Raw genomic sequence first — 26,298 nt, 5'->3', positions numbered from 1 at the left:
TAAAGTTGATCTTCAAAGAACCATACTAGTCTGCATTCAGTGGTGTGTTGTGTATATTGTCTGCTTCACCAGCTGAACTGGAGAGACTGCAATGAACTGAGTTTATTGGCTTGGCCAGATCCTGGACTTGTGAGCAGAGGGGAAAGGAGATTGGCAGAAAATCTGGAAATAAGAACAGCCACCTTCTATAGTGGGATTTGAGAGACCTGCTTGCCCCGCCTCTCCTCCTTTTGGATATGTGACAGGGGCCACTGCTTTGGGATAAGTCAGCAAAGATCAGGGCGGGGTGCAAATTGGAAAGGCTCTCTTGGTTTCAAGGAGCAGAGAAACACAGATGCCAACTTGGAAAGAGAGGATTTATCATGTATGTGAAACTGGGACCAGAAAGCTGATCAGGGGTCGAGGCAGTTGCAGGAACTGGCTGTTCTTTTTGTCTCTCTCATGGTCTATACTATCCCTCTCTCATGATTTCTCTGCCTTTCTTCCAAAATATGTCTGCTCTATTTTCTTCTCTTTATTAGCAGGCCAGTTCCTCAATCCAGATGCCAGAAAGAGCTAGTCCCAATGAATTTGCTCATTGACGTGGCCCCTTTGGGTAGAGTTCTTTGCCAAAGGCATCGTCACGAGCCATTACGCAGCTCATGGACAGGCTGCCTCAGGCCAGGTGCCTGCCTCGATCCACTCAGTGGTCACTGATGCACAGTCATCAGCCTTATACAGCTTTCCTGATCCACAGGGCTATGGACAGGGTAGTTTATACTAAAAGCACTGTTAGGTTACACAGTCTCTGGGATTTGCATTTAGACTGAGTCCAATGCCATCACATTGTACTTTGCTTGATCAGCAGCACTCAGATTTCCTTATCTATCAATAGAAGGATAATAATGAAACTTATCTCACAGGGTTGTGGTGAGGCTTAACTAGGATAATGTACAGGTGAAAGGGCTTTGTAAACTGTTAAATATTATACTAATGATATTATTATGAGAAAGGGATAACCTCAAGCCATTTTGACCCATTTGGCTTCTCAGAAAGGCTAGCCATTCATCTAAAAAGAGAACAGGGCTTCCCTGGTGGCGCAATGGTTGAGAGTCTGCCTGCCAATGCAGGGGACATGGGTTCGTGCCCCGGACCAGGAAGATCCCACATGCCCCGGAGCGGCTGCTCCCGTGAGCCATGGCCGCGGAGCCTGTGCCCTGCAACGGGAGAGGCCACAACAGTGAGAGGCAGGGTACCGCAAAAAATAATAATAAATAAATAAATTTTTTTTTTAATAAAAAAAATACAAAGAGAACATTGACAGGGAACAAGTAACAGGCAGGGAGTGCTGGGGGACAGAAATCTCCTGCTCCCCTGAGTGAAGGGGTGTCCAGTGTGGTTAGCCAGGAGTCCTACCCTCAGGGTCTCCCAAGGCTCTGGGTGCTTGGTGTGTGTGTGTGTGTGTGTGTGTGTGTGTGTGTGTGTGTGTGTGTGTGTGTATGCAAAATGAGTAACAGAGAGCAGAGGAACCCTCCTCTTCTATCTGTTCAGAGCCTCTCCTCCCCTCTACTAGTGGTGCCCTATTCACCACTAACCTCTTCACATTTCTTTAAAGACAAAGAGAAAAGTAGACAGGAAACTTTTTAAAAAGTCAGAGTTGAGGGCTTCCCTGGTGGCACAGTGGTTAAGAATCCATCTGCCAATGCAGGGGACACAGGTTCAAGCCCCAGTCCGGGAAGATCCCACATGCCGCGGAGCAACTAAGCTGTGCGCCACAGCTACTGAGCCTGCAAGCCACAACTACTGAGCCCGCGCACCACAACTACTGAAACCTCCACGTCTAGAGCCCATGCTCTGCAACAAGAAGCCACCGCAATGAGAAGCCCACGCACCGCAATGAAGAGCAGCCTCTGCTTGCTGTAACTAGAGAAAGCCCATGCGCAGCAACAAAGACCCAACACAGCCAAAAATAAATAAATAAAATAATTTTTTTAAAAAAGTCAGAGTTGAAAAGAGAGAGGTGGCAGTGAGAAGGCAGAAGTAATAAGATATTGGATATGAGTTCCCTAGAAGGGCTGGGCAGTTCAGCCCACAGAACTAAACTGCTGGGGAATTTCAGCTCATACCTAAACATCCTGTAGCTGTGGGTAAATATCAGGCCCTTTGTGTGAAATGTGGCCCCGACCTTGGGCAGAGCTGCATGTGGGCACCCCTGGAACTCCCTAACATGCTGCAGAGGTAGCTGAATGAGGGCGGGGCACTGGGCCAAGGACCCTGGTTTGCTGTTGAGCTCACCAGGTGCCCCCTTAGAGCACAGGAGGAGAGAGGAAGAGTGGCTGCAGGGACACCTCTTTCCCCGGCTTTCTGTCCCAGATCAGACACGGGGGGCCCTATCTGAGTAGGCTGAGGTTGCTCACATGTAGGTTGTCAGGAAAAAAATGTCCTGAAGCATACTGAAAAACTTTATAAGATATTCATAGGACAAAGTTTTCCAAAACACACTGCAAAGTGGAATGTCTTGATCCAGCAGAATTCTGTAGTATGTGCAAAGCCACATGCCGTTAGGAAGATCATGCAGGGGAGCAGGAAAAGTAGAAGCAAAGTTTTGATATGTTCTTTTGAGAAGAATACAAGAAGGGCAATCAAGGGGAGGTAGGGAAGAGAAGAAAGAGACGAATCATTCTGCTCTCTATTGGGCTACTTCTCTCATTGGCATGGAGGATGCGACCAATGAATCGAAGTCCTGGGGTCCTGGCTTTCTTCTTCCAGGGCTTTTCGTTCTCTGTTAATTAGGACATTGGAGAAACTGTCATGATAATTACAGTGTCTAGACTTGGGGAACTATGGGGAGCAGTAAGAGTATATTTAATTGCAGAGCTGAGAAGACACACGAAGACTGCAGGGTTTTGAGAGTCTCTTCTGAGAACAATGCTACACTGAGCTGTGTTTTTCGGGATTGCCCTGAAATTGTTTGTTATGTAAGGGGAATCTTGGGTGTTTTGTCTGAGCATTTGGGGTTGTCAAAATGTTCATTTCCTCGAGAAGAGTCCAAGGATCTGAAGAGAAAGCTGTGCGGCAGTGCTCTGATCTTTATCAGTTTTACTCTCAGAGCAAGTCATCATGAAGGGTGGCAGAGGCAGATGGTCTCAGAGTTTGGTGCCCAGACTAAAAGATACTGACTGATTCTTTTGGAGAGATAGGGAAAGTGATTAGGATGGAAACCTCCTACTTTGCCAAGTTTGGTCCTCATATTTTTTCCTTCCACAAATTCAGTGACATGTTTTCTTTAGCTTATTGGTGGAAGAACAGAGCAGGATGTTTTCCTTCCCAACATATAGTAAACCCATGCTTACTGGTATCCAGTTAACTAGAAATCCCCTTTAGCCAGCATTTCCTTACTTGGAGAGGACAAAATGATTGGAGTTCATAAAGATGCCTGGAAGGTTCCAGACCATCTCCAATGCCTTTTGCTTTTCCCAGTGGAAGTATCACTATTGTTTCTGTTGATTATACTTGTAAAACTAGCTTACTATAAAGATTCAACACTGAAAAATAGGGAAATGGAAAATCCCTTTGTAAATGTCTCACCCCACAGTTACCCCCCTACTTAAACACTCAGTAGTCTAGTGTAGATCTCTAGGAAATTTTCATGCATATAAATATACACATGTATATAGAATATATTTATGTAAATTAGATCATACTGTGCATAGCATTGAGTAACCTACCTTTTCACTTTATATGTCATAAACACCCATATCAAAAGTATAGCACTGGGCTTCCCTAGTGGCACAGTGTTTAAGAATCTGCCTGCCAATGCAGGGGACACGGGTTCGAGCCCTGGTCCAGGAAGATCCCACATGCTGTGGAGCAACTAAGCCCATGCGCCACAACTACTGAGCCAGCGTGCTGCAACTACTGAAGCCCGTGCTCCTAGAGTCCATGCTCCGCAACAAGAGAAGCCACCGCAATGAGGAGCCCGTGCACTGCAACGAAGAGTAGCCCCTGCTCGCCGCAACTAGAGAAAGCCCGTGTGTAGCAAGGAAGACCCAATGCAGCCAAAAATAAATAAAATAAATAAATTTATTTAAAAAAATATAGCACTACCTCAACTTTTTAAATGGTTGCGCAGTGTCTTATAGTATAGTTTCATTATAACTGATTTTACTAAATATCTGTTGATTAATGTTTAGTTTCTTCCTATTCTTTGCAATTATAATTAATTCTGCAATGACATCTTAGCAGTTCTCTGAATATTTTTAAAAGATAAACTGTATTATTGCTTCTTTTTAAAATTAACTTTGAAATATAATTTGTATACGATAAACTGAACTCATTTAAAAAGTGTACAATTCAATGAATTTTGACAAAAGCTTCCACCCATTGTAACCAATACCACAATCAAGCTATAGAACATTTTCATCACCTCATAAAACTTTCTCACATTCCACCCCAACCCTGGCTACAGGCAATCATTGTTCTGCTTTCTGTTGCTATAGATTAGGTTACATTTAATAGAACTTTATGTAAGTGGAATTATATACTATGTATTTTTTTGAGTCTGGCTTCTTTCGTTTAGCATAATGTTTTTCAGATTCATCCATGTAGTTGCCTGCATCACAAGTTCTTCCTTTATATTGCTGAGTAGTATTTCATTGTATGGATATACCACATTCTGCTTATCCATTCATTTGTTCATGAATAAGTGCTTCCAATTTTTGGATGTTATGAATAAAGTTACTATGAACATTCATGTGGAAGTCCTAGTGTAGACATATGTTTTCATTTTTCTGGGGCGTGAACTTTATAAGAAACTGCAAAGTGTTTTTTTCCAAAGTCGTTATACCATTTTACATTCCTACCAGCAGTATGGTAGAGTTCCAGCTACCTATATTTTTGCCAATACTTTCTAATTTTAGCCATTCTACTGGAGGCATAATAGTATATCATTGTGGCCTTGATTTGAATTTCCCTGGTGACTAATGATGCTGAGTGTCTTTTCATGGGCTTTTAGTCATTTATAAATCTTATTTTATGATGCAACTTTTGAAATATGTTGTCCATTTAAAATAATTAGGTTGTATTCTTACTATTGCATTGTAAGAATTATTTATATATTCTAGATACAAGTCCTTTGTCAGATGTGTGCTTTGCAAATGTTTTCTCTTTTGCCTTTTTATTTTCTTAATGGTGTTTTCCAAAAAGCAAAAGTTTTTAACTATAAATAAAATTCATGAATTATTTTTTTTAAACATCCAAAGAGGGAGAAAGAAAGAGAGAGAGAGAAATTAAATGGTGGTTAGTGTAGGTTTTGTACTGAGTGCATACAATATTTCAATTCCTTGGAAATTGTTAACTGTGTGTTGATTAGAGTATTGTATTAATCGAAACACCCCATTTTCTTATTGCCTTGGGTAACAGAACTTGCTATATTTATGTGCCCTCATGCAGTGACTCTGAAATTTAAATACCATCTTAAACTCTTTTTCTAAAAAAAAATTATTTATTTATTTTTGGCTGTGTTCGGTCTTTGTTTCTGTGCAAGGGCTTTCTCTAGTTGCGGTGAGTGGGGGCCACTCTTCATCGTGGTGCGTGGGCCTCTCACTGTCGCGGCCTCTCTTGTTGCGGAGCACAGGCTCCAGGCACGCAGGCTCAGTAGTTGTGTCTCACGGGCCTAGTTGCTCCGCGGCATGTGGAATCTTCCCAGACCAGGGCTCGAACCCGTATCCCCTACATTGGCAGGCAGATTCTCAACCACTGTGCCATCAAGGAAGCCCCCCTTTTTTATTTTTAAATGTGACTTGGGAAGCGCAAGGGAAAAGGAATACATCAGATCTCTAATGAACATTTATATCAGAATGATTTTTTTTCCCTAAATGAGTAATCTACAAAAGTCTGTCAAGGGTAATAATAAAAACATCCATTGAGCACTTATTATGTCAGTCACTGTGCTAAATGGCTTATTTCATTTAATCCTCAGAATCATTACCCTGTGAATTGGTCACCATTGTTATCCCCACTTTATAGATAAAGAAACAGTGCAAATTCATTCAACTTACTGCCGAACGCAGATCCAAACCCCAGATGATATTGCCTGTATGCTTTGACTACCCCCCACACCACTCATTCTGAGTTTCCTTTGGTGCATTAAAAGAGATGTATTGTATGTCATCAATAACATTAACTTAACAGTGCATCTAAATTGTTGCACCCTAAGATTATTTACTGCCCAATCTATGTTCTGATTTCCCAACATGTCCCCCAATACTTTTAATACAAATATTTAACACATGGAACATTAATGTTCCATGCTCTTAATAGGTCCATGATAACCAGCTATTGCATCTCAACCATACAGTCTTTATTTTTAAATAGCTTTTATAGAACTGTCTCACTATCCTTATTTAGGTATTCATCGGTTTTGAGGGTAAACTGCTTTGAAATTTTCAAATATTTCATTTCAGCCTCAAAAATATTTTTTTCAACGTAGAAACGTATTTTTTGAACTTACATTTGCCAATATTCTTAAGTAAAAAATTAGAAGATTCTAGTATTGAACCTTCTATCTCTCTGTCAAGGTACAGCTCAAAAGACAAGAATCTGGAAAGAAAGAGAGAAGTTGACACGGGAGACAAGGGCTGTCCCTGATAAATAAGAAACTTTGCTGAGTCACAGCTGTCCTTCATTTTCAGATAAATTAATGAGAATCAATGGAGGCATGCAGAGTGAGGTCTCAGTGCATCACAGAGCTGGCTCCTACTGAGGGGCAGCGCATTTTCAATGAGGGATTCAGAGGGATGGTGATAGCATATTAGTCCAAGTTGTTTTTTTTTTTTTTTTTTTCTGTAACTCCCTCAAATAGTGAATGATCTCTGTGGCATGCTTAGAACAGGGCCTGGCACTAAGTGCTGCTCATTGTTACTGTTTGTGTTGTCATTATTGTCACTATTGTTACTAGTCACTTGGTCTATTACCACTAGACCAAGAACTGCAAACTCAAATACCTACAGGGGCCAGGTGGATCACACAGCTGAAACACTCAAATGCGGCAGTACACTGGAGTCATTTAAAGGCAGCAACAGGTGCCCAGCTCCACCCGAGTGTGCCTGTAGGCTAAGGCTGACAAATCTGCCTGGTTTGCAAGAGGATTAAAGAATAAGAATTTGTATGTAGATTTTGATTGTTTAAGGTTGACAATGACTTTGAGTAAATTTAAAACAGCCCAAAGTTTATTGAAAGTCCAAAGAAACCAATCTCTACAGGTAAATTAGCTTTTGAGTAGCTTGTTTGTGATTCCACTCTAGACCCCCAAACACGATCTGTCACTTAATTTTGAAATGACACTTTTATTATGCAAAGAAGATCTTAGTTTTAGTTTCTGCTCTCAATAACAGTGGGAGAATAGGCCCTTCATCTCTCTTGAGAAACCTCATTTGCTTTGCTAATCTCAGCAATCACCTCTAGCTAAATTACTCTAAAACCTTTGTCAAGTTTCAGTTCTGCATTTCACTGGCCTATTCCCCATAATGTCATGGATCCAAAATAAAATTCATTTTTCCTCAGATCTGCATCTTTTTTAGAAAATTTAATTTAATTTATTTTTAATACATGAGGTTCTTATTAGTTATCTATTTTCTACATATTAGTGTATACATGTCAATCCCAATCTCCCAATTCATCACACCACACCCCCACCCTGCTTTCCCCCCTTGGTGTCCATACCTTTGTTCTCTACATCTGTGTCTCAATTTCTGTCCTGCAAACCAGTTCATCTGTACCATTTTTCTAGGTTCCACATATATGCGTTAATATGCGATATTTGTTTTTGTCTTTCTGACTTACTTCACTCTGTATGACAGTCTCTAGGTCCATCTACGTCTCCACAAATGACCCAATTTCGTTCCTTTTTATGGCTGAGTACTATTCCATGGTATATATGTACCACATCTTCTTTATCCATTCATCCGTCAGTGGGCATTTAAGTTGCTTCCATGACCTGGCTACTGTAAATAGTGCTGCAATGAACACTGGGGTGCATGTGTCTTTTGAATTATGATTTTCTCTGGGTATATGTCCAGTAGCAAGATTGCTGGGTCTTATGGTAATTCTATTTTCAGTTTTTTTAGGAACCTCCATACTGTTCTCCATAGTGGCGGTGTGAATTTACATTCCCACCAACAGTGCAAGAGGGTTCCCTTTCCTCCACACCCTCTCCAGCATTTGTTGTTTGTCAATTTTCTGATGATGCCCATTCAAACTGGTGTGAGGTAATACCTCATTGTAGTTTTGATTTGCATTTCTCTAATAATTAGTGATGTTGAGCAGCTTTTCATGTGCCTCTTGGCCATCTGTATGTCTCCTTTGGAAAAATGTCTATTTAGGTCTTCTGCCCATTTTTTGATTGGGTTGTTTGTTTTTTTTATATTGAGCTGCATGAGCTGTTTATATATTTGGGAGATTAATTCTTTGTCTGTTGATTCATTTGCAAATATTTTCTCCCATTCTGACAGAAATGGGAGAAAGTCTTTTCGTCTTATTTATAGTTTCCTTTGCTGTGCAAAGCTTTTAAGTTTCATTAGGTCCCATTTGTTTATTTTTGTTTTTATTTCCATTGCTCTAGGAGGTGAGTCATAAAAGATCTTGGTGTGATTTATGTCAAAGAGTGTTCTTCCTATGTTTTCCTCTAAGAGTTTTATAGTGTCTGGTCTTACATTTAGGTCTTTAATCCATTTTGAGTTTATTTTTGTGTATGGTGTTAGGGAGTGTTCTAATTTCATTCTTTTACATATAGCTGTCCAGTTTTCTCAACAACACTTATTGAAGAGACTGCCTTTGCTTCATTGTATATTCTGGCCTCCTTTGTCATAGATTACTTGACCATAGTTGCCTGGGTTTATCTCTGGGCTTTCTATCCTGTTTCATTGATCTATATTTCTGTTTTTGTGCCATTACCATGCTGTCTTGATTATTGTATCTATGTAGTATAGTCTGAAGTCAGGGAGTCTGATTCCTCCAGCTCTGTTTTTTTCCCTCAAGATTGCTTTGGCTATTTGGGGTCTTTTGTGTCTCCATACAAAACTGGAGATTTTTTGTTCTTGTTCTGTAAAAAATGCCATTGGTAATTTCATAGGGATTGCACTGAATCTGTAGATTGCTTTGGGTAGTATAGTCATTTTCATAATATTGATTCTTCCAATCCAAGTACATAGTATATCTCTCCATCCGTTTGTGTCATCTTTGATTTCTTTCATCAGTGTCTTATAGTTTTCTGAGGAGAGGTCTTTTACCTCCTTAGGTAGGTTTATTCCTAGGTATTTTATTCTTTTTGTTGCAGTGGTGAATGGGAGTGTTTCCTTAATTTCTCTTTCATATTTTTCGTTGTTAGTGTCTAGGAATGCAAGAGATTTCTGTGCATTAATTTTGTATCCTGCAACTTTATCAGATTCATTGATTAGCTCTAGTAGTTTTCTGGTGGCATATTTAGGATTATCTTTTATAGTATCATGTCATCTGCAAACAGTGACAATTTTACTTCTTCTTTTCCAGCTTGTATTCCTTTTATTTCTTTTTCTTCTCTGATTGCCGTGGCTAGGACTTCCAAAACTATGTTGGTGAGAGTGGACATCCTTGTCTTGTTCCTGATCTTAGAGGAAATGCTTTCAGTTTTGCACCATTGAGAATGATGTTTGCTGTGGGTTTGTTGTATATGACCTTTATTATGTTGAGGTAGGTTCCCTCTATGCCCACTTTCTGGAGAGTTTTTATCATAAATGGGTGTTGAATTTTGTCAAAAGCTTTTTCTGTATCTATTGAGATGATCATATGGTTTTAATTCTTTAACTTGTTAATATGGTGTATCACATTTATTGATTTGAATATATTGAAGAATCCTTGCATCCCTGGGATAAATCCCACTTGATCATAGTGTGTTGTTGGATTCTATTGGCTAGTATTATGTTGAGGATTTTTTTTTTTTTTTTTTTTTTTTTTTTTTGCTGTACGCGGACCTCTCACTGTTGTGGCCTCTCCCATTGCAGAACACAGGCTCCAGACGCGCAGACTCAGCTGCCATGGCTCACGGGCCTAGCTGCTCTGCGGCATGTGGGATCTTCCCGGACCAGGGCACAAACCCGTGTCCCATGCATCGGCAGGCAGACTCTAAACCACTGCGTCATGAGGGAAGCCCCACTGTTGAGCATTTTTGCATCTATATTCATGAGTGATATTGGTCTGTAATTTTCTTTTTTTGTGGTATCTTTGTCTGGTTTTGATATTGGGTGATGGTGGCCTCATAGAATGAGTTTGGGAGTGTTCCTTTCTCTGCAGTTTTTTGGAAGAGTTTGAGAAGGATAGGTGTTAGCTCTTTTCTAAATGTTTGATAGAATTCACCTATGAAGCCATCTGGTCCTGGACTTTTGTTTGTTGGAAGATTTTTCATCACAGTTTCAATTTCATTACTTGTGATTGGTCTGTTCATATTTTCTATTTTTGCTAGTTCAGTCTTGGAAGGTTATACCTTTCTAAGAATTTGTCCATTTCTTCCAGGTTGTCCATTTTATTGGCATAGAGTTGCTTGTAGTTGTCTCTTAGGATGCTTTGTATTTCTGTGGTGTCCTGTTGTAACTTCTCCTTTTTCACTTCTAATTTTATTGATTTGAGTCCTTTTCCCTCTTTTTCTTGATGAGTCTGGCTAATGGTTTATCAATTTTGTTTATCTTCTCAAAGAACCAGATTTTAGTTTTACTGATCTTTGCTATTGTTTTCTTTGTTTCTATTTCATTTATTTGTGCTCTGATCTTTATGGTTTCTTTCCTCTGCTAACTTTGGGTTTTGTTTGTTTTTCTTTCTCTAGTTCCTTTAGGTGTAAGGTTAGATGGTTTATTTGAGATTTTTCTTGTTTCTTGAGGTAGGCTTGTATAGCTATAAACTTCCCTCTTAGAACTGCTTTTGCTGTATCCCATATATTTTGGATTGTCATGTTTTCATTGTCATTTGTCTCTAAGTATTTTTTAATTTCCTCTTTGACTTCTTTAGTGATCTCTTGGTTATGGAGTAATGCATTGTTTAGCCTCCATGTGTTTGTGATTTTTACATTTTTCCCCCTGTAATTTATTTCTAATCTCATAGCATTGTGGTCAGAAAAGATGCTTGATATGATTTCAATTTTCTTAAATTTACTGAGGCTTGCTCTGTGACCCAAGATGTGATCTATCCTGGAGAATGTTCCATGTGCACTTGAGAAGAAAGTGTAATCTGCTGTTTTTGGATGGAATGTCCTATTAATATCAATTAAATCTATCTGGTCTATTGTGTCATTTAAAGCTTGTGTTTCCTTATTAATTTTATGTCTGGGTGATCTGTCCATTGGTGTAAGTGAAATGTTAAAGTCCCCCACTATTATTGTGTTACTGTCAATTTCTTCTTTTATAGCTGTTAGCATTTGCCTTATGTATTGAGGTGCTTCTATGTTGGGTGCATATATATTTATAATTGTTATTATCTTCTTCTTGGACTGATCCCTTAATCACAATGTACTGTCCTTCCCTTAATCATTATGTAAGATTGATTCCTTAATCATTATGTAGTGTCCTTGTAACATTCTTTATTTTAAAGTCTATTTTATCTGATATGAGTATTGCTACTCCAACTTTCTTTTGATTTCCATTTGAATGGAATATCTTTTTCCATCCCCTCACTTTCAGTCTGTATGTGTCCCTAGGTCTGAAGTGAATCTCTTGTAGACAGCATATATATGGGTCTTGTTTTTATACCCATTCAGCGAGCCTGTGTCTTTTGGTTGGAGCGTTTAATCCATTTACATACAAGGTGATTATCTTATTACCATTTTTTAAATTGTTTTGGGTTTGTTTTTGTAGGTCCTTTTCTTCTCTTGTGTTTCCCACTTAGAGAAGTTCCTTTAGCATTTGTTGTAGAGCTGGTTTGATGGTGCTGAATTCTCTTAGCTTTTGCTTGTCTGTAAAGCTTTTGATTTCTCTGTCAAATCTGAATGAGATCCTTGCTGGGTAGAGTAATCTTGGTTGTAGGTTCTTCCCTTTCATCACTTTAAATATATCATGCCACTCCCTTCTGGTTTGTAGAGTTTCTGCTAAGAAATCAACTGTTAACCTTATGGGAGTTCCCTTGTATGTTATTTGTTCTTTTTCCCTTGTTGCTTTTAATTATTTTTCTTTGTCTTTAATTTTTGCCAGTTTGATTACTGTGTGTCTTGGCGTGTTTCTCCTTGGGTTTATCCTGCCTGGGACTCTCTGTGCTTCCTGGACTTGGGTGGCTCTTTCCTTTCCCATGTTAGGGAAGTTTTCGATTATAATCTCTTCAAATGTTTTCCTGGGTCCTTTCTATCTCTCTCTCTTCTCCTTCTGGGACCCCTATAATGTGAATATTGGTGCATTTAATATTGTCCCAGAAGTCTCTTAGGCTGTCTTCATTTCTTTTCATTCTTTTTTCTTTATTCTGTTCCACTGCAATGAATTCCACCATTCTCTCTTCCAGGTCACTTATCCATTCCTCTGCCTCAGTTATTCTGCTATTGATTCCTTCTAGTGTATTTTTCATTTCAGTTATTGTATTGTTCATGTCTGTTTGTTTGTTCTTTAATTCTTCTAGGTCTTTGTTAAACATTTTTTGCATCTTCTTGATCTTTGCCTCCATTCTTTTTCTGAGGTCCTGGATCATCTTCACTATCATTATTCTGAATTCTTTTTCCAGAAGGTTGCCTCTCTCCACTTCATTTAGTTGTTTTTCTGGGGTTTTATGTTGTTCCTTCATCTGGTACATAGTCCTCTGCCTTTTCACTTTGTCTATCTTTCTGTGAATGCAGTTTTCATTCCACAGACTGCAGGATTATAGTTCTTCTTGCTTCTGCTGTCTGCCCTCTGGTGGATGAGGCTATCTAAGAAGCTTGTGCGAGCTTCCTGATGAGAGGGACTGGTCAGTGCCATGGTTTTTGATGGTCAAATATGGCTTTGTTAATAGGTGCTCCAGTTCCATCCTCCAGATGTTTTCTAACAGTTGCCCTGAGGGAAAATGTCTGGGTAGAGTTATAGAAGACAATCGTAGGACATGGAGTAAGATCCCTTTCTCATCACTTTGTACTTTAAAAATTAAATAAACAGTCAAATGTACTAAGAACATTTTTGTTCTCCTCTTCAGTTTCCTGAATCAAAAAACAACAAAGAAATTAAAAGGTGTGGAAAAAATTGCTTTTGCCTCATATTAATTACCAAACTAAATGTCATAAAATTATGACCCTTCTTCCCTTAGTAATTCATATTGGCAGGAACATAGATGAAAAGAAAACTTTGGGGAGACTGGTGTACCATGTAAATAGGAACATCCACTACCTCTTGTGAAAGTGATCATTAATACCTAGGGCTAGGGCACATATTTTGTTAAAACAACTAGAGCCAGATGGTGCCATCTGTATTCTCCTTCTCCCAGGCGGTTTTGGGGTAAGGAAGGGAGTAGAGGGGGAAGCATATATCTCCAGAGTTAATAAGTTTTGTTCACTGATCCCAGCCAGGGCAGGTAGATTTCTGGAAAAAAAGCAGGGACAGACCCCTTCCCAGCTGTAATCCTCTTCTCCTTCCACTACATCTTGCCCTTCTCTCTGTACCCCTGTTTAGAGTTCCGAAGAAGATGTGGTTGGAGGGGAGGAGATTGTAGAGAAGCACTTGGAAAACAGCTATTCAAGACTTAGGGTGAGGAGTGTGTCAGAAAGCTCCTTGGATTAGACTTACTCATTTTTTAGTCTTATTGTTTCTATTTATTAGCTGAGTGACCTTGGATAAGTACCTAAACTTCATTAGGCCTTCTTGTCCTCATCTGAAAAGTCAGGGGGTTGGGTTAGAGCTAGATGATCTCCAGTGCCTTTCAAGATTTGACAACTATGAGTCTCTTCTGTAATTTTTTGCCTCATCTAAGACAATGCATGGCAGCATGTGCTTTTTGTAGGGGTCTGCTAAAAAAGATCCAGGCACCTTTCTTTTAAAATAACTCATTTTCCTACAATCATGTGTTTCTTTAAAAACAAATACGAGAGGATTGGATTGATCATAGTAACGTGCTTTTAGAAATATCTTGTGGCAGGAAGACTGCTTATTTCTCCTTAAGGACTGCATATTGGCCAGACTCCACATGCTTTTCGTTTTTTTGAGCCAGAACTCAGCTAGTATGCTCTTAGTAAGGACTGATGAAACTGTATGAAAGGTAAAGTAAGTTTCTCTTTTAAGACAGGAGAATAAGCCTATAGGAACCTACTTCCCCCCATGACTCCATAGAAATAAAAGTAAACAAGTATCGCCCAAGAAGTATGTGATTGGAATGGGTAGAAGCCCATGGACTGGAGATTTCAACTAATTTCTAAAAGATAAAAAGTGAAAGGGGAGGATTAGTGGTTGAATTGGCAGAAAATGCCACAGGCTAGAATACAAGAGATAAAGTGACAGAATCTTGAGGAAAAACAAATTCAGAACAACAAAAGTCACAAACCACATATGAAGTAAACTACAACTAGGCATGAATATAAGCAATGAATAGACTGTCAGAAAAAGCGATCCATTGGACTTGATGCTAGCAGTAGCCACATTTGAGAGACCTGGGGGTTATAACATTGGGTCCATGGAAAATGTCATCCTAGCATATTACACTGAACAATGCTTATATTGATCATAATAAAATACATGCAGTATATTGGCTTGCCTCCATTGTTTATGATGTTTTAATAAACTTTATTTTTTAGAACAGTTTTAGATTTATAGAAAAATTATAAAGACACTACAGAGTTCCCCTATTATTAACATCTTATATAAGTATCATCCATTTGTTACGATTAATGAATGAGTAATGATCCATTATCATTAACTAAAATCCATACTTTATGCAGATTTCTTTAGTTTTTATCTAACATCTTCTTCTGTTTCCAAGATCCCATCCAGGATACCACATTACATTTAGTCATCATGTCTCCTTAGGCTCCTCTTGGCTGTAACAGTTTGTCAGACTTTCCTTATTCTTGATGACCTTAATGAGTTTGAGGAGTACTGGTCAGGTATTTTGTACAATGTCCCTTATTTGGGATTTGTGTGGTGTTTTTCTTATGATTAGACTGGTGTTACGGGTTTTGTAGAGAAGACCACAAAGGTCAAGTGCCCTTTTTGTCACATCAAATCAAGGGTACATACTATCAACGTGACTTATCACTCTTTCTGACTTTGATAACCTGGTTGAGGTAATGTTTGCCAGGTTTCTCCAATGTAAATTTTCCCCTTGCTCCCACCTTTTCATACTGTCCCCTTGGGAAGGAAGTATATAGGTTATTAACTTCTAAAGTCAACCTATAGATAAAGTAGGAAAGAATTTTTCGTGATTTTACTGAATGTAAATATTAACAATTTTGTTAGTGGTTAAATGTTGCTGACAAAAAAAAGGGAAAGGAAAAGTGGAGGAACGGGAAGGAGGATCAATACCTTCATTTTATAGAGGAAATCCATAGATACATTATTAAAAAATAAAAATTTGAGTCCTTGTTTAAAAATGTAAACGTTTAGGACTTCCCTGGTGGTGCGATGGTTAAGAATCCACTTGCCAATGCAGGGGACATGGGTTCGATTCCTGGTCCGGGAAGATCCCACATGCTGCAGAGCAACTAAGCCCAAGTGCCACAACTACTGAGCCTGCGGTCTAGAGCCTGCAAGCCACAACTACTGAGCCTGCGTGCCACAACTACTGAAGCCCACGCGCCTAGAGCCCGTGCTCCGCAACAAGAGAAGCCACTGCAATGAGAAGCCCGCATGCTGCAAATAAGAGTAGCTCCTGCTCGCCACAACTAGAGAAAGCCCGTGCAGCAATGAAGACCCAACGCAGCCTAAAATAAATAAATTTATTATAAAAAATGTAAACGTTTAGTTCCAATAGAGGAAATAAAACACTGTTACTGCTGTTAAACACTGGGAAGAGAAGAATAGTATGAGATACACTCTGATTTTCATACTGCGAAATTGACTGACATGACTAAAGTTGGTAATCCAAGAAGAGAGATATAGAATGTGCTGGAAGTAAAGACTGAATGATCTCACTCCAGATAAAACCAGTTTTCCTCTGTAGAGGGGATTGGAGCTAACTAAGCAAGGAAAAGAGGAAAGGCTATAGCTTTTCCCTGGAAGTTCTTTTATACTACTTGATTTATTACCATGTGCACAAATCATTTGCTTTAAAGCCAAAGATGATGTGTAGGGTGATGTCAGGACTAATACTGGACTACCCAGTATGACCCCTTTTGCCTTCAGTGATCCAAGCAAACCCATCAACTGCCTAAACATCATTCACACCAAACCATACTACTAGGTGGTGTTTTGTTGAGGCAGGAATCTTACTTCTGAGAGAATAAAGGGGTAATCTTCTTAGGTCTTTGATTTGTAGGAAAGGCATTTAAAAAAGAGAACTCTGTTTGTAGAAATAAAGATTAGGAAGATTTCAGTTGCAAAAGAGAACCTGGCTGAAAGATGCATCAACTGTCTCTGGTTGAGAAGCATTGGCAGTCAGTGAAATCCTTTGTGTGTTTCCTGTGTTTAGCATTATACATGTTTCAGTTTAAAAGCCTTTACTGTCATTAGCTAATTACCTCCCAAGGGCTGCAGGGTAGTTAGAAGGAATATTGGAACCAAGCCAGATTTTAGAGCTGAAAGATGTATAAGTGTCTGTACCAGCCCTGATTCAGGGTGTAGTTGTTATACCATTTCAAACACAGGGATCGATCTGCTAATGTGTGGTTACTCAATCTATAAAGTTTCTTTTCTAGATTCAACATCTCCTTGAGAAATACAAGTTACTGAAACAGAAGGGAACTTATTCCAATAGCATCTCTTATGAGTGTCTTGAAAATCAACATGGGTGACAGTTTTAGATTCATCATTAAATCAGAATCTCCAAAGTGAGGCCTGGACACTGGAACTTATTAAAAGTGCCCAGATGATTCTAGAGTAGAGACAGGCTTCAGGACCACTTACTTAAGTGGAAAATAGCTGCTCCTTTCCCTACCCCTAACAGTAACTATATCTACTATGAAAATGAAATATAACATTTGGCTAAGGAGAAATTTTTATAAACACTAATTATTAATAAATATTACAATTTGTTTTATATAAACTATATATTTTACATTATAGAAGTGCTCAAGAAATTTGGAGAATATAGGAGAAAAGTAGTTATGTCTCTGTGCATATAAAAAGTCATCACACAAAGAATCACTGTTCATGTTTTGGGATTTTTCTTTCCATTTTATTTTCATACTTTGTCTTTAAAAGAATTTACTGACATTGCTCTTGTCAGATTTCATACACAATTTCATATCCTGCTTTTCAAATATACCATTATAATAAGCTTTTTCATCCTTTGATTCATCCTTTAAAAGTCATCTCTAAAAATGAAACCTAGTGAAATGAGGCATACAGGGAAATTTATATCCACAATTAAACCAGAATAGAAATTCAGGTACCTGTAGAGCACCAGCCCACAGGAATATTCTCTACCCTGTTTCTATTTGGAACACTCAGACCAGCAGTATCTAGAACATGTGCTCAATTTCTGCAGCCGAATTTTGACTATATTTGGTGTGTGGTGCCCTCTACTGGCTTTCCCAGGATTGTGCCTTTTTTCTGTTTGTAAACTATGTGTTTGGGTAAGGACTCTACAGAAGGGAGTTTAATTGTATGTGTGCAAGTTTGAATTTTACATGTCTGTATTTTTATTTATATGTGTCGCCTTAGTGTAGAATTTAAATCTGTCTTAATACTGGATCTGACTCTGGGTCTGTTTCCTTTTTATTTATTCCACAAACATTTTAGAGTCTACCATGTGTCAGGGGAATTGTGCTAGGGGCCTGGAGACATAAAGATGAAATCTCCACCTTCAAGTGGCTCATTATCTATCCCAGGCAGGATAACCTACTTAACATGCCTTGGATATTCCAGCAGAAGAACCTGACTCCTTATAGATCCTTGTCCTCCTCTATCTAGGAAAATCATCCTCTTCAATGAAGCATGCTGCTTTGGGACAGACACATGTGGCAGAGCCAGGAAGAAAGAGGACACCTTTCCAGCAGCGCAGAGCCACCAAATCAATTCTGGCCATCAGCGGGGTTGACAGATGTCACAGACAGCTTGCTCTCAATTTACTTAGGAAATTAAAATTTATGATGGACTATAACACATTAATAGATAAAATGAGTGGCAATAATTCAGAGGTTTAATTGAGCCTCTATAAGGGAATAAACCTAATTTTCTAGAAATATAAACTTTGTACCTAAGGAAGGGAGGTAATTATTACATGTTGAAAGCACTTTTGCATTTAAAATTTTACCTCCATTTTGGGGGGAGGAAATGTATATGAAACTAATGGAGTTTTTCTAATCTGAGGAAGGCCTAAAGCATTGAACAAAGTGAGTGATCTCTAAAGCTTTCTTGATCACTTCTTTTGGTATGCAGTTTCTTTGACCACATTATGTGCAATTATGCAAATGATAGGTTAGCGGAAACCCTTCCCACGCCCCCTTTTTAACCTGATGACCCTGATGGTGATGTTGGGTCTACAAGGTTGAATCCATACACCAATAGACTCAAGCATGACTATATAATATTTATCCTGAATATGAAACCAGTTTATATAATATTGTACATCAACTATACCTCAAAAAATTTTTTTTAAAAATATGGAACCAGCAATTACTCATTATGTGTTCTTGGATGAGTAATTTTCTTTTTAATTTGTCTTATTTGGAAAAGGATATAGCCTATCTTTTTTGTTAGGATTAGAAATAAGGCATGTAAAGTGTCCACCAAATTCCTAGCATATCACTGCTATTCAGTAGACAACCATAGACACTTCCGAAGCTTGGGCTCTGGTACCTGGCTGCCTGAGTTTGAAACATCTCTACTCTTCTTTTATGCGTGACCTTGGGCAAGCAACTTCACCTCTCTGGGTCTCAGTTTTCTAAAGTAGTGGCCATAATGGTACCTACATCATAGAATTACTGGGCAGATAAAATGAGTTAATACATGTAAAGTGCTTTGGAACATTTATTAATATATAGGGCTTAATAACGGTTGCTTATTATTTTAATTGCTATTCTTTTTCGCTTTTAGAGACTTGCATCTTTTTGAAGTCGTATATGAAAATCAGGGAGAGATATCTTCCCATACGTATAAAACACATCCATTTAGTGCTGTCATACCAGTTGCTTTCAGCAGATTTCCACTGTTGTGGTTCTGTAACCAGATCTCCTTGATAAGTCCTCAGAGTCCTCAGTAAGAATTACTTTGTTTATATTGAGTTTAGCTGCTTTGCTATAAGATAGTAATTCTTAGTTCTTGACTTTTGCAAGTATTTGTGAATTCCCTAAAGAATATAGGGAGGAAGAATTATTTGGAGCTAATTAGGAAAACATTGTGAAATTAGAACTCCCTTCTGTAACTCCACTGTCACTTACTCTCCAAAATAATTGTAGGATGCTGTGGTTTTGGATGAAGCTCTGGACATCCAATTTGTCTGAATCTTTTCTTCAGTGGCTAATTGGCTAATGAGCCTCTCCTTTAATATATAGTGACAATGTGCTACACATAGGCCTTATAAAAGGGTGCAAAGAAGGGTCTCCATACCCAAAGAGTATGAAAAAGTAGCTAGACAAAGAAGTAACTAACTAACTATAACAAAAATTCAACTGTGATTAAGGTAACATAGAGGGAAGGGGATTTTGACTAAGAGTTAGGGAAGGGTTTAGAAAGAGGGAACATCAATATTGAACCTTAAAGAATGGCAGAGGAGGGGAGGAAGCATCATAGAAGCAGAGAGAACAAGATAAGCAAAGGCATAGAAACGTGAAACTACATGACTTGCTCGGGGAACAGCAGATGTCCTGTGTTGCTGGGGCAGAAAGTATGTAGGTGGAGGGTTAGGAGATGAAGGACAAAGGTCCCTGCGTCCTCAGGAAGTCTGCTCACCTAGCTCTTCTCAGGTTCTGGGGCGTGGGATGGTGGGGCTTCTCTGACAGCTCCCTCAGGATCAGGTCTTGGGCATGGCCCCTCACTTCCTCCTTCTCCCTGCAATCTTTCCTTGGCCTCAGCCCACACATCTTTGCACACCTCTGCACTTAGAAAACATTGTTCTCTTTTCTTTTGCAAGCGACTCTGCTGGTCTGGTGTTTACCAGTCTTCTAACTCCTGCGAAATATGTGGAGGATGAAATGATATAAGACTTTGTACAAAACATTGGCCCCTCAGGGTAAAAATCTGAGCCTAGCAAAATATAGACCCTGGGGGACAGGAAAGAGATAACAATGAAGAAAAGGATGTTTGGCACATAGTTGGTGCTTATCCAATATTTGTTCCATAAGTGAATTAGGGGATGATGTCTCTCAAGTGTTACGGGGTGTCTCAGGTACTGCCACCTGCCTCTTCAAGAACACTTCCTATTTGGGAAGGAGGAAGGAAGGAGGGAAGAGACACATGTATTCTGGCTCTCCAGTCGTTTGTGCTGAGATCAGGTTTCTTCTGGAGTTAGGAGTTCCTTGTCTGGCAGTTTTCTCTTTCAGAGGAGTAACGTAGGTGTGTGTGTGTGTGTGTGTGAGTGTGTGTGTGTGTGTGTGAGCATGTGTACATATGCATGTGGGCACATGATACACAAATACAAATAGTGACCCAATGTTTATTTCCTTTCACTTATGCCAAGACCTGAAGACCTCAGATTACAAAATCATTCCTTTGCCTTGATAACAAGAAAAAAAGTTAAAAACCTCTGGGAGAGCTCAGTTTTAATTGTTAAACTTACGTGCTTGGCACTTAGGATACAAAGAAGACTTAGGTCTAATCTCAAAGGACTTTTAACATGGAGAGACATAAAGCCAAACAGTGTCTGATGCAAGGAAGATAGTGCTGGAGCAGAGGTTGGTCCAGGGAACTCAGAGGAGGGGCTTTTAATAGAGCCCAGGGCCCAGGGCCTTGCTATTCCAAGTCTAGTTTGACTGCCAGCAGCAACATCTCTTGGAAACTTGTGAGAAATGCAGACTCTCTGGCTCCAACCCAGACTGACTGAATGTGAATCATATGCTCATTAATATTTGAGAAGTACTGGTCTGGGGGTGGGGGTGGGATGTGGGAACGTTTTTTATTTTTATTTTATTTATTTATTTTGCGGTACGTGGGCCTCTCACTATTGTGGCTTCTCCCTTTGTGGAACACAGGCTCCGGACGCGCAGGCTCAGCGGCCATGGCTCACGGGCCCAGCCGCTCTGCGGCATGTGGGATCTTCCCGGATGGGGGCACGAACCCATATCCCCTGCATCGGCAGGCGGACTCTCAACCACTGCGCCACCAGGGAAGCCCTGGGAGCGTTTTTTAAAGGAAATAAATTCTGAACTGTGTTTTGAGGATGAGTAGGGTTAACCAGGGGGTGTTCCAAACAGAAAAACCTAAACAAAAGTTCAGCGGCATGAAAAAGCACTGGGGTGTTTTGGGAACTGCAAGTAGCTTAAAATTGCCAATCAAAAGGGAAAGAGTAGGGGAGAGAGAAGGAGGGAGAAATGTAGGAAGATGGCAGGTCAGGCAGTGGCTAGACCCTGCTGGATGTGCTCTGTGTTAAGGAGAGCCTTCACCTAATCCATGATAGAGACGCATGATATGTTCAGATTTGCCTTTAGATCACCGCGGCCCTGAGGAGCCTGAGAAGGTCAAGGTGGAAAGGCAGAGAAATTATTTAGGAAGCCATGGCAATAGTTTGGGAGAGAGATAATGAGAGTCTAACTCAGGTAGTGTAGTGAGTTGGAGAGCAGGGGTCAAATTTAAGACATTTTAGGAGGTAATAAGCAGTTGAGAGACTTCAGTACGGATTGAGGATGGGAGAAGGGGAGTAGCCTGGACAAGTCGCAGGCTTCTGGCTGGGATTCGTAGGGGGTGGTTGCTCATGACGCCACTAACACAGATGAAAGAATAAAGGAGGATGAACATGTTTGAGGAAGGAAATTATGAGTTCAGTTTTCAACATGTTCTACTCCGGTGAATAGAAAACATGTACAGGAGGAAAAAAGAAAAAACAAGAAAACAATAAAAGGGTGGAGAACTGGATGAATCAATCAGGGTGGAGAAGGAAAGTGACGAGGAAGAAACAGTGCCCTGCCCAGATTTGGGGCTACAGTAATGCAACATAGTATACCTGTGAGTTTTTCCTTCAGTCTTGTTTCTAGGGGCTGCTTTCTCGGAACTTGGTTCCCGCAATTGCTTGGACCCCAAAGAAGGGCAAAGGGCTTGATTCATGATTTCCTATCCTGTGGTCAACTCATTGTTGACACCATTTGCGCTATGAAAAAAATGTTTTCTAACCTGGAGTTCAAGCTGCTCCAGGGTTAGAATGACCTAACAGTTGTCTTTTTCCACATTGCCTCGTGGGTGAATGACTTTGCCTACTGTCCCCAACACTATTTCCAAAGTGACAATAATACAATGCTAATAAATATGTGTGTTTGCCCGTTGTGTGTTCTTCAAGTTCTGGATGACTCCTGCCACAAATCTTCCCTGTCTGTTAACTTTTACAACATTTTTATTTTGCACCATGAAACTCAGAACTTGATCATGGCCTGTCTTGGATCATACTCATAACTGTTTCCTATTTAGCAATCTGTTCTCCTCTGCTCACAGAGTTCTAAAAACGTCCTGGACTTCTGCCTCTCCACGACAGAAACTCCAAAAGGATTTTAACATTTTTCTGATCAGTCATCACCAGCCAATAAAAAGCAAAATGTCGGCACGTGGTATAATATATTAGTTCGGGCAGGAGGAAGGTATTCCAACCAGATCCTTTCGCTCTTGCCAGAATCAAACATGGCGGGCCGCAGCCAGACCTTCCAGCACACCCAGCTCTCTTTCCCACGACCCCGGCCACTCTGCGGGGCTCCTTTTTTTTCCACCTGCCTTACTACCCCTCGTCCTCTCCGAGAGGGTCAGCACCTGGGAGCGTGACAGCAGACCTGCTTCCCGCCCCCACTCGAGGGACCGCCCACCAGCCAGAGACAGCCAATCGCAGGCCGCGCTGCGACGGACGGTAGCGTCGGCCGGCCCCACCTCCCAGCCTCGCTGTGGCCTGCGGCTCCCCGGCCGGCAGCTCGGCTCTTGGTCGCGTTGACTGGCTGTGTGTAACCGCGGGTCACGGCCGCTCGCCTCCCGCCACAGCTCAGCCCAGCGACGCCGAGGCCGTTGGCCCCGAACCTCCGCCATGGACTTCGAGGACGGTAAGCGCGGCCTCTGGCTGGGGCGGCGGGAGGCGGGGTGGCCTGCCCCGGGGGTCTGTTTACCGTCTCAAGATGGCCGTGTGGGCTTTGTTCTGCGAGCCCGGAGGCCGCCCGCCCGCCGCGGGCCTGGTGCCCGGAGCCGGCCTCTGTGGGGACCCGCGCGCCCGATCCCCCGGCCCGGCGCCCGCTGAGGCCCGCGACCCTGGATTTCCGCGCCGGCCTTGGTGTGGGTAAGGACGCGCCCAAAGCGCCGCGGCCTTCGGACTCGGCCCCAGACCGGTCCCCGCCCCGCTGCGTGGAAATTGCCCCGACGCTTCCAACTTCCCTGTCTCGGGCTAAGCGGCAAGAGGGCCTCCCTTGCCGCGGCTCGCACTCGCGCCGTGGGCACCGACCCAGATTGTCCTTTTAGTCAATCCCCAAACCCAGGTTACTTCTCGGCAGATAGGATATTCAGAGGCTTGTTCACGGTCTTGTTCCTGGTTGTTTTAGTTTAAGATGAGTTTAAAGGGCATCTGTAAGTGATAAGTATAGGTAGATCTCTATCCGGAATGGAAAGTAAGGTATTTCTGGTTAGCAAACTGGGATATTTATCCACCAACAAACATTGCCCGGGCCTTAATCCCTAATTTGAAATACGTCTGTGAACCAAAGCATTTTTTCTCTGGACGGTGTATGGATGGGACTTAAGTTAGTCAGAATTCTGACACAGCGTCACATGCCCTTCAAATTCAGACCTGTGTACAACCGCCTGGGTTGGACTTGCTGTTTAAATAAACCGTATTTTAGCAGTACCTTTCAGTCGTCTCTCAGGCCAATTCTTTAAAGCATTTTCATAGGCTCACGAAGTAAAATTAATTTGGTTTTCAACTTGTCTTCAAATCTTGGCCAACTTTATAGGAAAGGGTGCCAAGGTAAAATGAATACGTAATGACAGCATTAGGGAGACATGAGAAGGGGTATGAATAAACTGGATATAGTCCTGAGTAACCAGGTATTTCTAAATAAAATCAGTTCACTACCTAGTTCTAAGCTTCTAACCCAACCCCCAGAATTATTTTTGGATGTGCTGTGAGTCCGACTAAATGATCTTTTGATCTTTGATTTGATTTCCTGCCAGAGAGTTAAAGCTATCAAATATAAGTATATGAAAGGGGATTGGAATAACCCTTTTGTGGATAGTTTTAAGTTACTTTGAAACAGGAAGTTTAGGTATTAACAGTAGCACACTGGTGTTTTTTTTGTTTTAGTTGGACTTTGACTAATCCTGTGTAGTGTAGTTGGATTCTGTTGTATCCAAATGACCACTCTGTTAAATTCTTTTCTTTCAATATTTATTAGTAAAATTAACTAAAGGATTTAACAGTTGCCGAATTCGTTTTGACAGAGAAATTATCAATATGATTTTTTGGTGATGATGCCACATCCTGGGTAGATGTAGCACCACACATATACACATATATGTATATACATTTCTCAGATAAGATCTTGAAATCTTTAGAGAGCAAATTAAGTGCTAAAAGAAATATTAACTTGGAAAAAATGATATATTACATAGAATCAATTCTCAGATGTCCCTGCTTTTTGCATTATTTGATACATAATGTATTTGCCTTCCTTTTTGTTACTCCATATAAATCAGTACTGAATCCCTTTTTTGGATGTTATTATATATTAGGTTTTATAAACTAATTTTTACATTACCATAATTTGGATGATGAACCTGCCATTTGGGGAGATAGTGAAAAGAAAGGGATATGTGTTTTCCCATATGAAATATTTATAATTATTTACACCCTATTTTTGCAGATAATTGCATTAATGGCATTTAAAAAATTGTGTTTGTTTTTAGTAGATGGGTATATAATTTCAGATTTTTGCTAATATTGCACTAATTCCTTTCTGTTAAATGTGTCTTCATAGATTACACACACTCTGCTTGCAGAAATACTTATCAGAGCTTTAATGGTGAGTATCCTCTTTCATTTGCTCTGAAATAAGTTAAGGGAATGCATTTCAGTTTTACTCTTCATCCATATAAAGTACCAATGTAAAAGGAATTGTGCCTTGTTTCAGTCATTGTTTGGTCTCTTGATGTATCAGTGTTAATATTGTTATAATATATATATTATTTGAGTTAGAGAATTTGGGATCAGCAAAATTTAGGGCTATTCAGATTAATTTGACTCTGTTTTATTTGAATTATGAATCCTTTAATTTATTCCCAAAGGCCCTGACTGTACTGAGTGATGCAACTAGCTGAGTTATTTTTGTTGAATTAGAGGTTTTGGTATTGAGTAAAGTAGATTAAGTGGATTATTGGCTTTGTTTTATACTGCTTCTTTTGTAACATTTTGACCTTGTTTTTGAGGTCATTTGCTTTAATGTGTCCAAATGTGTTAGTATATAAAGAACTGTCTAGAGGAGCACATAAAGAAGCCTGATTGTTTATTGACCTAAGCATGACATTAGAGTTGTGACTACAGAGCTAGGTAAAATCATAAGAGGTATGTAGCATACAATTGGGGTGGTGTTTTGATAGTTATTAGAGTTAAGGCTTTACCAGACAGGATAATAACACAAAAAGAACATGGAACAATTCAAAGAGGTTAAAAAGCATTATATGAATGACACCAGGGAGTGGAATTAAATATCCTAATTGCCAGAGAAATGCAAAATTCAACTGTTGTACAGGATGTAATATATTCACTAAATAAAACTGAAGTAAATGTACTACTACGTAAAGAAGACCATGTCATTTTATGGGAATAATTAACATTCAGTTAATTTCTATTTATCATCTCTAAGAATTTAGAGAAACTTTGAATTTGATGTTGACTAAAAAGGTTAAACATATAGGAAGTAGTCAATGTATATTGAGGGCTGAAAAATATATTTTCAAGCAGCAGAGTGATATAATAAAATTACCAGAAGAAGTTTAATTTGCATCCACATGTAGGTTAGCTTGAAAACTGGAAAATTATCAAGAAGGCTGTTTCGTAAATTCAGGTGTAAGGATTTTGGACCTTGAA

The 26,298-nt window shown here is 40.0% G+C and overlaps 1 protein-coding gene across 3 annotated transcripts in view; it reads left to right on the top strand.

The window, feature by feature from the left end:
* Positions 1–26,298, top strand: part of ZNF326 (zinc finger protein 326) — a 75,456-nt gene that overhangs the window by 13,688 nt on the left and 35,470 nt on the right. Inside the window, exons 2-3 of one of the 3 annotated variants that reach the window (XM_059063600.2) lie at positions 22,680–23,269; positions 25,190–25,234. In XM_059063600.2, coding sequence (XP_058919583.1) covers positions 23,254–23,269; positions 25,190–25,234 — 61 coding nt within the window. In that variant the 5' untranslated portion in view covers positions 22,680–23,253. Of the gene's footprint in view, positions 1–22,679; positions 23,270–25,189; positions 25,235–26,298 lie in introns of those variants that run through there. The other 2 variants (XM_059063630.2, XM_067043064.1) reach the window with 2 other exon arrangements.

The sequence above is a fragment of the Kogia breviceps genome, chromosome 1 (assembly GCF_026419965.1).
Source record: "Kogia breviceps isolate mKogBre1 chromosome 1, mKogBre1 haplotype 1, whole genome shotgun sequence".
In the NCBI taxonomy this organism is placed as follows: domain Eukaryota; kingdom Metazoa; phylum Chordata; class Mammalia; order Artiodactyla; family Physeteridae; genus Kogia; species Kogia breviceps.
The sequence above is the reverse complement of the archived record's forward strand: the minus strand, read 5'-3'. Positions and strand labels throughout refer to the sequence as shown.